The 17561-nt window shown below is 35.6% G+C and overlaps 1 protein-coding gene across 3 annotated transcripts in view; it reads right to left on the minus strand.

Annotated features, from left to right (window-relative positions):
- scai (suppressor of cancer cell invasion) overlaps window positions 1-17561 on the minus strand; it is a 61269-nt gene that overhangs the window by 27747 nt on the left and 15961 nt on the right. For 2 of the 3 annotated variants that reach the window (XM_073839775.1, XM_073839773.1), the window contains exon 3: window positions 10824-10938. In XM_073839775.1, coding sequence (XP_073695876.1) covers window positions 10824-10930 — 107 coding nt within the window. In that variant the 5' untranslated portion in view covers window positions 10931-10938. The remainder of the gene's footprint in view (window positions 1-10823; window positions 10939-17561) is intronic. The other variant, XM_073839774.1, reaches the window with a different exon arrangement.

Consider the following 17561-nt stretch of genomic DNA (forward strand, 5'->3'; position numbering starts at 1 on the left):
AAGAATCCTTAAAAAAAATTAAAATATTTGGCAGCACAACTTTTTCCAACATTGATAATTCTAATAATAAATCAGCATATTAGAATGATTTCTAACTTAAGACTAGAGTGACAGCTGATTAGAATTTAGCTTTGCATCACAGGAATAATTTATTTTATAGTATATTAAAATAAAAAACATGTTTTTTCTGTTTTTTCTGTGTTTTTGATCAAATAAATGCAGCCTTGATGAGCATAAGAGACTTCTTTAAAAACACTACAAGTCTTACTGATCCCAACAGTTTGAGCAGCAGTGTACAATACCATTCAAAAGTATGGATAAGTTCACTCTAAAACTAATTATTTATTCTAAAACCAATTTACTCACCAGCCATTTCATCCAAAATGTTCATGTCTATCTTTCTTCAAAAATAAATTCCAGTTTTTCAATGCATTTCAATGCAGCTTCAAAGGGCTCTGCACGATCCCAGCCGAGGAATAAGGAATTTATATTCTTTATCAATACAGTAAAAACAGCTATATTATAAAAAAAACTATTACAGTTCAAAATGACTATTTTATATTGTAATATATTTTAAAATGTAATATATTCCTGTGATGCAAAGCTGAATTTTCAGCAGCCATTACTCCAGTCTTCAATGTCACATGATCCTTCAGAAATCATTTTGATTTGATGCTCAAGAAACATTTCTTATTAATGATACACACAGTTGTGCTGCTTAATATTTTTTATGGAAACTGTGATATATGTGTGTTATATATAAATGTGAATATGAAAATGAATACATCAAGCCACTATAAATGTCTCTACTGAGTCAAGCTTGCTTAATAAAGAGATACCAAAGAGGTGAAAGATAGTGAGAGCTATCAAGTAGTGAAAGTATTAGGTAAGGAAATGAGACCAATTAATAATAGCTGTTTCATTACTGAACTCTACAGGGTGTTGCTAAGCGTCAAACAGAAGTAGGCCGCTACTGGTTAGACAGCCTAATTAGCATGGAGAAACAGGGCAAGGGGGCGTGGCCTCATAACAAGCATCTAGTCCTGTATTTGAGTAGGCACAAGCTATCATTAAGGTATGAAACATATACATGCATAAACATACATCTTTACATGTACTGAGCATCATAAGAAATCATTCCCCCATAAGTCATAAGTAATGAGTAATTAATGCATCTTATCATTAGTTACCTCTGTTTGGCAATGCGGTATACAAACTGTAAATATCCCAAATGCAGTAGAGACATGTGTATTTCTTATCAATTTTGGGTGTTTCAGATAAAATTTAGATGCCTTAAGGCTAGGAAATACCTTTTTTCTGTGCTGATGATTTAATTTAGTGTAATTAATTATGGAAAAAAATAATGTATTCAAATTATTAACAAATTTAAACGCATAAGCTGATTTTCCTAATATTCAATATATAAAGGCCAGAAAAGCCCCTACATGGGTTTTTGTCTTATATTTATATCATATGTGACCCTGAAGACCCTGACTGAGATTTATACATAAATAAATAAGCTTTCTATTGATAAATGGTTTGTTATGATAGGACAATATTTGGCCAAGATACGGTTATTTAAAAATCTGGAATCTGAGGGTGGAAAAAATCTAAATATTGAGAAAATCGCCTTTAAAGTTGTTCAAATGAAGTTCTTAGCAATGCATATTACTAATCAAAAATTAAGTTTTGATATATTTACAGTAGAAAATTTACGATTTTTGGCATAAAAGAAAAATCTATAATTTTGACCCATAAATTGTATTTTTGGCTATTGTTACAAATATACCCGTGCTACTTAAGACTGGTTTTGTGGTCCAGGGTCACATATGATTTAATTTAACAATATCATAGAAGCAAGAGTGCTGTTTTTTCCCCAATTTAGCTTATTTTTGACAATTTTAGTTTTGCTACACCTGAGGTAGGGCTGGGCGATATGGCAAAAAATGTAATCTCGATCATTTTTTCCCCATATTGAACGATAACGATATATATTTCAATATAAGCTGTTGATGTTGCCAGCTTTAAAATAGTATCCCAACAATGACTAAAGCCACAAAAATTAAAGGGTTCATTAAATTACATTTTAAAGTATAGTTTATTAACAAAAACAGATTACAGATTTGGCCTTAAAACACCTTACTAAAATAAATTTAAAAAATAAAAGTTGTGACAGAGTATGGTAAATGAGAGTAAATGTACAAAATGTAAACATAAAATTTAAAAACATAATTTGTAACAATTATTTATTTATTATTATTAACACAATTGTTTATTTTCTCTATTATAGGTTGAGCTATTTAAATTAGAGGCAACCACTGCATTTTGAAACAATCTACAGTATAAATAACAAAAAATTACGACACAGTTCTTTCTTAATCGTATTAAGTGCAGATAATTCAGCCATAATCAAAGTAGGCTACTCTCTAAATATTCAAAGTGCAAATAGAGACCGAATATTTCAAGCATGACACAGAGCTATAGACATACTCAACCTATCATAGCCTACATACTAATAACAGCCTAGATATGTCATGTAGCCTAATTTGCGTGCATTGGGGAGTCACTCTCTAAACAAGGGGGATTAAAATTGCTTTTGAATGCGCGTGCGTTTTTTGCTTTCGGTTTCAGTTTTAACAATCGCGCCAAACTCTCAGCTGAGCTGAGAGTCACTTTTCAGAAAGCCAAACCACTCATATAATGGAATTCGCGCTACCTTTTTTGTCGACAATTTCAACATCTTTGGATAATAATTCGAGGTTAGTTTCACTTTCGTCGCTGCTTCCACTCTTTTTTTTTTTTTTTTTGTCGTCCTGGTGTTAAGTTTGCTTCGCAAAGTGCGGTAGGAAATGAACTTTGTACTTTGACGTGCACACGCATGCTTCACGCTGATTGGCTGTTGTCGCATATTTCTACTGTGTGATTGGCTCTTAGATTAATCCATATCGAGCAAAAAATGTCTAGAGCTTATCATCGTTATTAACATAAATTTTATCGCGATTTGATATGATATCGTTTATCGGCCCAGCCCTAACCTGAGGTTAAACATTTCTTTGATGAGCAAACAACCTACTGCATAAACATATGAATATCAGAACATGTGGGTTAGTCTATGAACCAACCTCCTGGACTATAGCAGCCTCAGTCGCTTATGCAATATAAATGTAACAAACACACCCTGTAAATAAGGACAGGGCATGGAAACAGAGATAAGAGAAGAGGGAAGGAATACAGATTGTGCAGACAAGAAGAAAAGAGAGAAAAAAGAATGGGGGAAGAAAGAGAGAAGGCTAAAAGAGAGAGAGAAAGAGATAGAGCCCACAGCTACTGACATACTTGTCCTATAAATAGTCTTAGCTAAAAATGACTGATTAACTCAAACGCAACCTACTGGCCACTGAGAAATGGTGATAAACACGGAGTGACGTGATTCATTTTTTAAGAGTGTGTGTAATGCAGAGACAAACGCTGGCAGATATGAGGGGGTGGAAGAGGAGCGCTGAAGATTCATTCAGATGTAAAACTGAGCTCACTTCACCCAGACACTGGAAAATATAAAGGGCTCTCAGCTCCCTACGGATGAACAGGCAAACATCAACACATACATAAAGCACATCACAGATGAGACGTTAGAACCTGCTCATTTGTAGATACAGAGAGAATCAACCACGCCTACAAAATAGGCTACGTTCATAGATGCCAATATACAGTTAGCCCTGTTTTAGAGTGCTAAAAACGGTTACGTTCACACACAGTTCAGCTATAAAAGAGAGCGACACCCATATTCTACAAACTGCACTGACTTAAAGGTGCCATAGAATGCATTGAGAGAATATTTTAAATTGTTCTCTGATATCTACATAGAAGGTATTTGGCATAGGAAAGGGCAAAAAATCTCCAGAAATGGTTTTACAGGTCCATTTACAACCCTAGATTTTCCCCCTAGAATGAAATGCTCTGTTATTTGGAAGCTTCATGGATATTAATGAGCTCTGCTCTGATTGGCTGTTTCACAGGACTCAATAGCTCGCACATGGATAAAAATATATATTTAATTAGGAGCTCTAGCCGCTTTTAATATGCGGTTTGTTGAATCTGCCGTTTTGAATCGCAGATATTTTAGTTTCATTACTGTGATCGCATGTGCTCTGTGTAAAGTTACAACGCAGAGGAAGTGATTCTTACCACACAAGTTGAGCTGCTTCTCAGTGATTCTCGGGATCTGTAAATCATTCGCCATCATCAGACAGTTATTTCTCCATCATTCACCATTATGAGTGCAGTCTAGGGCTGCAACTAACGATTATTTTGATAATCGATTAGTTCGCCGACTAATTTTTCGATTAATCGATTAGTTGGCTTAAAAATGTCAATTATTTATTTATTTTTAAATCACTATTCCACATTCTGAATGCTATGAAAAAACAGTGCTTAACAATTTACAACAATTCACCTGTCCTAATAAAGAGAAAAGACAAATATCTGAAGAAAAACACACTAACAAGCATAAAATACAGTGTTTCTGCTATTTATTCTGCCGTGTCGGTGTTTAGTGTCCCGCCTACAGCAGCATCAGCGAGCGCAAGTGCCTTCAGCAGAGTTCCACGTTCAGATGCATGCAGTAAGATTAAACTGGCCGCAAAGCCCCAGCTAAAGTAATTACCATGAATGTTGCGGGGGACAATTAAGGAGATATTCAAATTATTTATTAATAAACTAGTATTTTCTGAGTCCGTGTCGCAAAGATCTGCTCACTGGACGCGCTTTTAAAGCCTATGCATCTTTATGGATTATGCCTATATCTAATAAAATAGTTTTGTTTTCGATTGGAATTATTTTGTTTTATAGTAGTGCAGTCATAATTTAAAGTAAATGTATTACTCTTACATTAATGAGCAAAAATGAAGTTTCACATGGCGCTTGCACCTCATGTCCTGTAAAGCTCCGCGCACAAACGATTAGATGTGCACCTATAGGGCCTACACATTTATCGATTAAACGATTAAACTAATATTGTGATATGCTTTCAGTTTTTATATATATAGCCTATATCTAAGGATTTTAATTTAAATCGTGATGATTTGAGAAGGCTAAATTCATATGTCGGCCGCTGGGCGTTTCGTTACTTTAAAAAACAAAAACTTGAATTTCACAAATAAATAGTGTTCCAAAAATATTTCTAAATTAACTTTATAAACTAAAGAAACGAAAATAAATGTAATTACTTTGTTATTAAAAACAGCAGCTGCGCAATGGGGAAGATAAAGAGAGGTTCCAGTCGGAATCTGGCCAGTAATTCTTATCTGTCGAGGTTGTTTTTTGCAACGAATGTTTGTTTAATAGCCTATTTATTTATTTATTTATTTATTTTTATATTTATTTTTCTTATTTAGGCTACCTTCTTATTTAAATGTATTATTTCGTTGATTTATTTTAGCATTTTGTAGGTTGCTTGTTCAACGACGGAGTTGCTAAACACGCTCGTTTGTTAATAATGTTTGAGGCTAATTTCTTTATATATAAACACTGCACCACCGTAGTTGGTAAAAATCTGCCACCGTCACAGCCCTGGCCTATAGTTCCTACCCTTCATAAATATGTGCACTACATGTTGTATTTAAATCAAAATTTTACATTCAACGGCTGACATGAATGTTTTTGCGCTGACTCCGTATTAAGTGTCTCCCTGTCTGTGTTCTGTGTTCTGTGTTCCGGCTGTTGACGCTCATTCAGTAAAGATTTAAACTTAACACAGACTGCCAGGATGGACATTTTTATGCATAAATGGAAATGCTTGTGTGAATTTTTGACATTTACAGATAAGGATATGACCGTAAACTAAAAGTTTTCATACGAGCAGCATGCGAACGGATCTGTCAAAGCGCCTCACAGGGCAAGCCATTACGCTATCAGCTTCAAAATAGAGATAGTTTAAAATAAAGAATTCTGATGTTTTGGGCAGCTCAGCTCACGTATCTCTCCTGCAGCATCTCAGTCTGTTTCCTCCACTATTCTTAGATGCATTATGTCTATAGACATGCGTCATTCAGTGCTGTAATTTGACGTGATCCTCTGAAGTGCACGTGCACTGTGGGCGGACCCGACTAATCGATAATGAGAATCGTTGTCGACGAATTTCATTATCGATAATAATGGATTTTATTGATTAGTTGTTGCAGCCCTAGTGCAGTCATCTCTCTGTTTATGTGGTAAGTGAAATCCTATGTATAGCAATGTAAAAGGCTAGCGCTAGCATTAAGCTAACAGTGTCCCTTGAGTGACTCACGTTGTTTAACTGATGTGCTGACGTTACTGATGATTGGGCGATGCAAATGTTGGAGGCGTAACTATTAACGATCTCGGGAAAGTTTCGTAACAATCGGTGTTATGTTGGAATTGACCTATTTTTCGGTGGTCTTTTGCAAATACTAGATTTATATAAGAAGGAGGTAACGATGGTGTTTGAGACTCATGGTATGTCATGTCCATGTACTAAACTGTTATTTAACTATGCCAAGGTAAATTCAGTTTTCCATTCTATGGCACCTTTAAAGGAATAGTTCACCCAAAAATGACAACGGTTTACATATACACACCCTCATTTTGAAAGTCAGTCAGTCTAAACAACACTGAACCTCACTGACTTTCACCGTATAGACAAAAAGACATTCAAGTTTGGAACAACACAAGGGTGTCAAAATAATGATTTTTAGGAAAATAACCCACTTGTACTTTAGTAAACCTGTCTTGTGTAAACTGAGTCACGCAGGACAATCCTCTTTCATGACATTAAATACAAGTACGTTTTTGTTCATATGGGACTCCAGTAATTCACAGTGATGGCAATATAAGGTTTTAGATTCTGTCCCTTGTGCTCCCATCCGTTTCGTGGTCTGAGAGCAACCCAAGCGATGTGCTCAATGCTGTCATAAATTTAAAAAGCATTTGAAGCTGCTGTCGGTTAATTAAGATTTGGCCGCCTCGACTAGACTTGGTTATTAAATAACGTTGTCTCAACTCTGATAAGACATTCCAGTGTTACGTAAGTCACCATATTTGATGCTTACATTAGTCACTGTCACTATATGGTTAAAGTCGTGATTTATGGCTATTGCGAGAACAGAAAACGAGCTTGACTTTGGTATTCAAATGAACTCCTCATGGGTCATACCCAAACACAAATGAATAAATGAACAAACAAAAAGACAAATGAAAGAAAGAACGAATGGGGGGGAAGATGGAAGGAATGACTTAAAACAGAAACAAAATGAACAATGCATGAGCAAAAAAGAGATAATTAAAACAAAAGTAAAAAAAAACTAAAGAGAACAAATACAGATTAACAACAGAAGAAACAACAAATAAAAAAAGAACATCAAAACAAAAGAAAGAAAGAAAGAAAGCAAGAAAGGTCATCACACAAAAACAACAAAACAAAGGACAACAAACAAGTGAGAGAAAGAAAAAAATGATGACAAAAAGAAAGAAAACAAACAAAAAAGTTAAAAAGAATGTAAGGAAAGGAAGAAAGGAAGGAAGGAAGGAAGAAATGAGGAAAGAAAGAAAGAAAGAAAGAAAGAAAGAAAGAAAGAAAGAAAGAAAGAAAGAAAGAAAGGTAGGAAGAATCCTTTCTTCCTAGAAAGAAAGAAAGAAAGAAAGAAAGAAAGAAAGAAAGAAAGAAAGGAAGGTAGGAAGAATCCTTTCTTCCTAGAAAGAAAGAAAGAAAGAAAGGTAGGAAGAATCCTTTCTTCCTAGAAAGAAAGAAAGAAAGAAAGAAAGAAAGAAAGAAATGAGGAAAGAAAGAAAGAAAGAAAGAAAGAAAGAAAGAAAGAAAGAAAGAAAGAAAGAAATGAGGAAAGGAAGAAAAAAGAAAGAAAGAAAGAAAGAAATGAGGAAAGAAAGAAAGAAAGAAATGAGGAAAGAAAGAAAGAAAGAAAGAATTGAATTTGAAATGCTCTTTATTACAAAATCACATAAACAAGAACTCAAAAGAAATAATCACCTCAACAAAAAAAGAAACTACAGGAAATGTGCAAAAACTAATTCACTTTCAATCACAGAACACAATGCTCCTTTAAAACACCATTTTTGTTCAAAAGACAGAAGATCATCCATAGCTTTGTAAAATTTAAAATCGATCAACACTCTAGATTTTACAAGAGCTGAAAACAAGACAGTAACATTTTGCCCAGGTTTCTGTTCAATCTTATTTTTCCTGCTACAATAAATAGCCAACTTAGCTTAACCCAGAATAAAATTCAGTAATTGGCAAGCAACACGTCTTTTTTGAGCATACTTAATGCCCAAAATAAAAATTTCCTTAGAAAACATTTCACTAAAACACTCAAAAATGTTCCCTAATACAGTAAATAAAAACATTAGTCTAGAACACTCCAAAAAAGCATGGAAAACAGTTTCTCTACTAGAACAAAAGGGGCATTCAGAGCTCACATCAGGGTTTAAAACAGAAATAAAAGCATAAATAAAAGAAAGAAAGAAATGAGGAAAGAAAGAAAGAAATGAGGAAAGAAAGAAAGAAAGAAATGAGGAAAGAAAGAAAGAAAGAAAGAAAGAAAGAAAGAAAGAAAGAAAGAAAGAAATGAGGAAAGGAAGAAAAAAGAAAGAAAGAAAGAAAGAAATGAGGAAAGAAAGAAAGAAAGAAATGAGGAAAGAAAGAAAGAAAGAAAGAATTGAATTTGAAATGCTCTTTATTACAAAATCACATAAACAAGAACTCAAAAGAAATAATCACCTCAACAAAAAAAGAAACTACAGGAAATGTGCAAAAACTAATTCACTTTCAATCACAGAACACAATGCTCCTTTAAAACACCATTTTTGTTCAAAAGACAGAAGATCATCCATAGCTTTGTAAAATTTAAAATCGATCAACACTCTAGATTTTACAAGAGCTGAAAACAAGACAGTAACATTTTGCCCAGGTTTCTGTTCAATCTTATTTTTCCTGCTACAATAAATAGCCAACTTAGCTTAACCCAGAATAAAATTCAGTAATTGGCAAGCAACACGTCTTTTTTGAGCATACTTAATGCCCAAAATAAAAATTTCCTTAGAAAACATTTCACTAAAACACTCAAAAATGTTCCCTAATACAGTAAATAAAAACATTAGTCTAGAACACTCCAAAAAAGCATGGAAAACAGTTTCTCTACTAGAACAAAAGGGGCATTCAGAGCTCACATCAGGGTTTAAAACAGAAATAAAAGCATAAATAAAAGAAAGAAAGAAATGAGGAAAGAAAGAAAGAAATGAGGAAAGAAAGAAAGAAAGAAATGAGGAAAGAAAGAAAGAAAGAAAGAAAGAAAGAAAGAAAGAAAGAAAGAAAGAAAGAAAGAAAGAAAGAAAGAAAGAAATGAGGAAAGGAAGAAAAAAGAAAGAAAGAAAGAAAGAAATGAGGAAAGAAAGAAAGAAAGAAAGAAAGAAAGAAAGAAAGAAATGAGGAAAGGAAGAAAAAAGAAAGAAAGAAAGAAAGAATGAAAGAAAGAAAGAAAGAAAGAAAGAAAGAAAGAAAGAAAGAAAGAAAGAAAGAAAGAAAGAAAGAAAGAAAGAAAGAAAGAGGAAAAAATTAGGGGGAAAAAAAGAAAGAAAGAAAGAAAGAAAGAAAGAATTGAATTTGAAATGCTCTTTATTACAAAATCACATAAACAAGAACTCAAAAGAAAATCATCACCTCAACAAAAAAAGAAACTACAGGAAATGTGAAAAAACTAGTTCACTTTCAATCACAGAACATAATGCTCCTTTAAAACACCATTTTTGTTCAAAAGACAGAAGATCATCCATAGCTTTGTAAAATTTAAAATCGATCAACACTCTAGATTTTACAAAAGCTGAAAACAAGACAGTAACATTTTGCCCAGGTTTCTGTTCAATCTTATTTTTCCTGCTACAATAAATAGCCAACTTAGCTTGACCCAGAATAAAATTCAGTAATTGGCAAGCAACACGTCTTTTTTGAGCATACTTAATGCCCAAAATAAAAATTTCCTTAGAAAACATTTCACTAAAACACTCAAAAATGTTCCCTAATACAGTAAATAAAAACATTAGTCTAGAACACTCCAAAAAAGCATGGAAAACAGTTTCTCTACTAGAACAAAAGGGGCATTCAGAGCTCACATCAGGGTTTAAAACAGAAATAAAAGCATAAATAAAAGAAAGAAAGAAATGAGGAAAGAAAGAAAGAAATGAGGAAAGAAAGAAAGAAAGAAATGAGGAAAGAAAGAAAGAAAGAAAGAAAGAAAGAAAGAAAGAAAGAAAGAAAGAAAGAAAGAAAGAAAGAAATGAGGAAAGGAAGAAAAAAGAAAGAAAGAAAGAAAGAAATGAGGAAAGAAAGAAAGAAAGAAAGAAAGAAAGAAAGAAAGAAAGAAATGAGGAAAGGAAGAAAAAAGAAAGAAAGAAAGAAAGAATGAAAGAAAGAAAGAAAGAAAGAAAGAAAGAAAGAAAGAAAGAAAGAAAGAAAGAAAGAAAGAAAGAAAGAAAGAAAGAAAGAAAGAAAGAAAGAGGAAAAAATTAGGGGGAAAAAAAGAAAGAAAGAAAGAAAGAAAGAAAGAAAGAAAGAAAGAAAGAAAGAAAGAAAGAAAGAAAGAAAGAAAGAAAGAAAGAAAGAAAGAAAGAGAAAAGAAAAGAAAAGAAAAGAAAAGAAAAGAAAAGAAAAGAAAAGAAAAGAAAAGAAGAGATTGAGCTGAGAGTACTGTAAGTGTACATAAGGTCACTGCAGGATTGAACCCAGACAGCAATCTGGAAGGCAAACAAGACCACAAATAAACAGCAAAATGCTCAGACACTGAGAAGAGACTGACCTTAAGCCATTGAAAAGCTGTTTGGACTTGTCCAGGAGATAGCAGAAGTCAGTGACAGTTTTCCTCTCACAGAGAGGGATGTCATCCTCTGCCCCCACCCCTGTCATGGCAGCTGCTAGAAACAAAACAAAACAAAAAAAGTGAATTTGAAACAGACTGTCGGCAGAGTTATGCAAAACCGAGTTAGCACAAGCGCGCCGCTGAAGCAGGCATCAGTGGCGGAAGCAAGTTTTATGAATCACAGTTAAAAGAGCACCACAGAAGTCTGAACTGACATATTGTGGGTATAAGAATCTGCATCAGTGACGTGGGCAGATGTTGAATCAGCTTTGACGAAAACTGACTAATTCCACCTCCAAACCAACTGACACGCTCTGACGAATTTGCATTGGAGTTGAAACAAAAGTTTCACTGAAGCCTTCAAAATAATCCATTTTTCTATCTATGAACTTCATGAAGATGTATAAACAAAGATATATTAAGCTGGAAGTCATTTTTTCTGTTACGTAAGTTAAGTGGTTCCCAATCCTGGTTTCAGGGAACCCCAGCACTGAATATTTTAAACAATTTTTTGTCCATCATGTGTGGTGTCATCATGATTATTTAATTGCTCTTGATCGAGATGAAGCACCCCCGAACTTAAATCGTAAATATCAAACATGTTCGATATTTACGACTCTTGATCAGGCTGCCTCTGACATAATACTGGTGATGACCAATGAGATTTTGCGTGATTCTATAGCTGAAACTTAGCAGCCACAAACATGATGCCACGAAAGCAGAGTACTGAGAAAGAACATCACCCATATTCTCTCTGTGTAATTCTGTGTCGTTGTGAAATCATTCCTACAATCAACAAGTGTGAGGTCTTAAGGTCTGGTCGAACTGTCTAGTGTGCACATTCAGAGAATTATAAGGCTAAAAATCGGTTGAAACTGTCTTCATGTCTGTGGTCTCCCATGGTTTTAAAATTAGTTAAGATATAAAATATTCTAGTGTGTGGCCAGTCTAAGAGAGACACCAAAGCATGCAGTGTTCCTGGATTCTCCAGGACCAGCATTGGGTCATACATGTGTACATGAGAGAGTGGCGTTCCAGTGGAGGACGGATGTACACTCTAAAAACTCCTGGGTTATTTCTTTAACCCATTTTCTGGGTTATTTGTGTTGGGTTAAAATTATGGGTTATTTTTTCAGAGAGTAACCATTTTCTGGGTTATAGGGCTAATATTTTGACCCAACTCCTGGGTTGTTTAGGTTTATGGGTTATTTTTCAAAGAGTAACCCATGTTCTGGGTTCACGACCCTTCCCCCCGCCCCCGCTGTTGTTCTGGTATTTTCTCACAACAGTCGTTTGAAATAACCGTCACTTGAACTTCACGCTCGATCTTTTTTGGCCTGGGCTTCTTCGGTACAACTTCGTCGCGTATTCAAGGTAAGCAAGTATTTTCAGTGTCAATGTAACGTAAACTTTTCTGTGTCCATGTCCCCGTTAGTAGTTTAGCACCGTTTGCTGAAAAAATGACCATGGCTTATCATGGTAATTCTGTGGTTAGCATGTAGTCACCCGCAGATATGTAACTAGTTTAAAGTCCGTGTAAAGTGAAAGTAAATGTGTTTTGAGTTTTTCAGACTAAAGAAGAAAGTGTAATTAACCATCCAGCCAAATTTGAATGATTAAAAATAACGATAAGTTCATGAAATTCGATGTCAAAATGGTTGAAATGCTTTTTACACATCGTTGAGAAATACATGTATGACATAAATGACTGAATTCATTTTACACGGTGTTTAAATTCTATTTTTCATAAATTGTGCTGTACTTATCTCATTGTTTTAATACTCGTGGTAATACGATAAGTACAGTGCAGCTAGTGGAGACTTCATGCCGCGTTAAGGGGGTCGTACACCGGACGAGAAGCCGCCCTCGCTGCGTCTAGGACAACTCGAGGTATCGCGTACTTTATCAGTTTATGGCCAGCAATATTGTTACGTTTAAGGATATTATGGGTTTAGATAATGCCAGTACTATGTTATGATTGTACTGTATAATTAAAGACCATTGCTGAGACTGCAGTCTTAACACTTACTGTCTGTTAACTAAATTAAATGAGAATATCACCTGAAAATCCAATAACATCAGCAATTTTTCATTCAAGTAGCCGATTTCTGTAAATTAATGTAAAACTAAATTTATGTTGCAGCACATGGTGAAGTCAGTATATACATTAACGACGATTTGTGAGAAAGAAGAGTAAATTTAATTTAATATAAGCTATGTACATTTACGCGCTCAAGTTTATTTCAAATGTAGGCGCGCGGCATGCACACCGCAGGTCATGTGACATGAACTAACCAATTAGCTTCATCCTTTCCCTTAATAGCATTGAAAGCACTTCCAAGCCGGAGAAACAGTTTATCATAGCTGTACAGGAATAAATATTTTTAAATAAATTTAATAACAGAGCTACTGCAAATGATTTTTAATGCTGAAAATCCATTTATCCTTTCCTGAATCTTCCGCGTGTTTATGGAGAGCGCAGGTCATGGTTGCTTAGCAACGGCACACGCTTCTGGAGCGCAAGCGCACGAGCGCTTTGTTGATAGGAGGAAAGCGGCGCGCCTAGCGTTTTCCACGCGTTTTTAGGCGCGACATGTGAACGGCCCCATAAAGAATAATGTGTTTATTTTAAATACCCTTCTCGTCCAGTGTGCAACCCCCTTTAGCCGTGGCTAGAGCGACGAGGCAACACAATAGTTGAGTTATGTTAACCAGCTGCGCTGTGCTTATCATATTATACAGTGCTCTACTGGCTTAAGTAGTAAGAGTTAAAGAAACGTGTCAGGTCTTCAAATTGTTGCTAACTTCTATTGCTATGTTTTCTCCAGGTCATTTTAAATGGACAGCTTTGTCGCTGATAAGCTAACTGAGTGGCGGCTGTCTGAGCTGATAGAGAATTTTAGAGGTGAGTGTTTTACTCTTAACTGCCCTCACATCATCTCTCTATACCTAAACATTTTTTTCTTTAATACGTTTTAAATGTGTCAGTGCAAGATTTTGTGACAGTCACAACTTCTTTGACAGTGGGGAATGCATATCTATAATAACCCTTTTAGTTAAAAGATACTTGTGCCTTGTCTTTTAGCTGTTATGCATAATAATGGGCCAGATATTCACCTTTGCATTAATGTCATTATTACACTTGTTAATGAAAGAAAAGATAGACAGTATAGACTGTATGGAACTCATATGGAAACTGATGCTCATTTAACTTGATGCTTTTTTTTTTTTTTACAAAGATGTGAATGCACTTAATAAGAAAATGGTGTCTAATGAGATGAGTGGGTCATACAAGACATAATATATTATATGTGTACATGTATCATTTCCGTTAATTTTGCTTTTAGCCCTTTTAACCCCCTAATTGTTCCTTATCTGTACCTGATGTGTGTTATCTCTACTGCAAAACTTTGTAAAAGATTAAAAATGTCTGTTCATTTTCATTTACATATTTCTATAGTCGTTTTATTTTTTCACACACATACTGATACCTAGAATATTGTTAACCTACAGATGCCAAAGGGGAACTAGCGCTAACACTTCTACCCAACATGGTGCCACAGGCCGTCTACAGGGTTGGGAAGAAGACTGTCCAGCACTCCATTGAAGTGTCCCGGACAGCGTCCATACACCAAATGCCTGTAAGTACAATGGACCAGTTTCTCAGCACCACTCTGAGAGAGAATATTCTTAATTCTAACTATGCTGTAAAGTTTTATTACTCTGAGTGGTTCTCAATCCACATTTTCTTTTACACATTCATGACCCACTCAAAATGAACACACCAATTAAGAACCACAGTTCATTTGGCTTCCTTGTACAGTTAGTATCAGCATTATAACACAAACTGGTAGTCTATTATCTTGCTTACAGTTCACCTTCTACACAATATTCACATTCTTTTGTGTATCTTTCTGTCTCTGTCTGTTTTAGGTTGGAACAAATATGGTGGAATACCTCTTGCAATCAAAGCCATTCCTCTCTGTCCTGGGGCTGGGAGACCCCCAGCAATGTGCTTCTCAGGCATTTATGATATTAGCTGGTCAGGCACTCTGTTTCGGGCAGTTGACGTGTGTTTCAAGGCATTTTATGTTCTTGATATCAACTACCCCAAGCAGTGTGCTCCCGCATGGGAGTTTCTGCAGCAAGTTGTATATCAGATTGAGGGATCTGAATCAAAACCTGTCAAATTTCTTAAGACTGCCTTGCTTAATTGCAGAACTGTTTAATCGTGTTAAGCTGCAGTAAATGACACAACCAATGTTTAAAGCCTCAAGTTCAATCCAGTTATTGAATGCTGTCAAATGTTTGAGAGAGAATAAGTTGTTTATTTTTCTATTTTTTAAATGTCTAATTGTTATACAATGTTATTACAGTGTGACCTAAAATGAATAGGTCCAAGTGTGTGTGTGTTTTTTTTATTGAATTTAATTTAATGCAATAAAAATGTAAAAGTGCTTGAAGTGTGTAAGTGTTTTATTTTCTGAAATAAGGCATACTGGCATAGTTACCCAAGTTAGGTTATTTTTGACCTCTGACCTTTGGTTAAAAAGGGACCTACTAATTTCTGGGTTATTTCAACCCAGATATTTGGGTTGTTCTTTTGACCCAGAAGTTGGGTTATATTAACTACAATGTTGGGTTATTGTAACCCAGCATTTGGGTCAGGTATTTAACCCAGAAGTTGGGTCAAAAAGAATAACCCATTTTTCTGGGTTGAAATAACCCAGAAATTAGTTGGTCCCTTTTTAACCCAGGATTTGGGTCAAAAATAACCCATTATGGGTTAGTTTTGACCCAGGAGTTTTTAGTGTGTAGGTGTAGCATTAGCTCCGGTGAGAAGTGACGAGCGCAGAAGCCAAGAGCAGAGAGCAAAACAAAAACACTAGTACAAAATGAGGATTTGTAAAGAAAAATGTCAGAGGATTTCGATAAAAGCCAAGATGAGACTGGTTTTCCTTTGCTGTAAACAAAACTTGATTCTCGCTAGACTAGCATATTCTCACCAGAGCTTACGCTACGCCAGTGTTTTGCAAACCCTAGGTTGCGACCCTCAGGTGGGTCACAAGACTTGGGTTGCCAGGATATAATTACAGAAGAGTCAAGTTATGAATAGGAAAAATATTGAAACTCGTTGGTCATTTTTGAACGCGATGCTATTGGTCTAATAGGATTCAATGATCTATGCTAAGCTATGCTAAAAGTGATATCGCCAGAACAGGAAAACGGCTGAATGGATTTCAAAACGGTAAAACTCAGGGGGAGTTGGAGAATGAGCCTATTTCCAAAAAAAGTGGAGTGTTCCTTTAAGGGAATCTTTTAAATGCTAATATAATATATTAACACTGAAATGTAAGCTTGGGCCATATTTACCAACCGCTTGCGCCCTATTTACTAACCGCTTGCGCCAGGGACTCACTAAATTCCAGGGGTTTCATTACCACAACGTAAAATGGGCGTCTCTGGGGGCGTTGGGAAAACGCCCCTTTTCTAAAAAAAAAAATTATTAAGAGAGGTCACCGATCATGCGCAGTAAGTCAGTTTTTTTGCACGGGCATTTCAAAACCTATAGGATCAGCACTGATGGTTAATGAAGGACAACACATACAGATTTTCGAAAACAAATAAACAGCCGTTATAGAAATGTAAAACGTGTAGCGTCTATTTACGAAAATTAATCATGGTTTACAGCGGTATCGTGGACAGGTATTTCAAGACACTGTACATGAATATATGAAGGGCACGAAACCCCTGCGATAGTGGACAGGTATTTCATGATACTGTATATGAATATGAAGGGTACGAAACCCCTGCGACCGTGGACAGGTATTTCAAGATACTGTATATGAATATGAAGGGTACGAAAACCCTGCGATCGTGGACAGGTATTTCAAGATACTGTATATGAATACGAAGGGTACGAAACCCCCTGCGACCGTGGACAGGTATTTCATGATACTGTATATGAATATGAAGGGTACGAAAACCCTGCGATCGTGGACAGGTATTTCAAGATACTGTATATGAATATGAAGGGTACGAAACCCCTGCGACCGTGGACAGGTATTTCATGATACTGTATATGAATATGAAGGGTACGAAACCCCCTGCGACCGTGGACAGGTATTTCATGATACTGTATATGAATATGAAGGGTACGAAAACCCTGCGACCGTGGACAGGTATTTCATGATACTGTATATGAATATGAAGGGTACGAAACCCCCTGCGACCGTGGACAGGTATTTCATGATACTGTATATGAATATGAAGGGTACGAAAACCCTGCGACCGTGGACAGGTATTTCAAGATACTGTATATGAATATGAAGGGTACGAAACCCCCTGCGACCGTGGACAGGTATTTCATGATACTGTATATGAATATGAAGGGTACGAAAACCCTGCGACCGTGGACAGGTATTTCATGATACTGTATATGAATATGAAGGGTACGAAAACCCTGCGACCGTGGACAGGTATTTCATGATACTGTATATGAATATGAAGGGTACGAAAACCCTGCGACCGTGGACAGGTATTTCATGATACTGTATATGAATATGAAGGGTACGAAAACCCTGCGACCGTGGACAGGTATTTCATGATACTGTATATGAATATGAAGGGTACGAAAACCCTGCGACCGTGGACAGGTATTTCATGATACTGTATATG

The sequence above is a fragment of the Garra rufa genome, chromosome 5 (assembly GCF_049309525.1).
Source record: "Garra rufa chromosome 5, GarRuf1.0, whole genome shotgun sequence".
In the NCBI taxonomy this organism is placed as follows: Eukaryota; Metazoa; Chordata; class Actinopteri; order Cypriniformes; family Cyprinidae; genus Garra; species Garra rufa.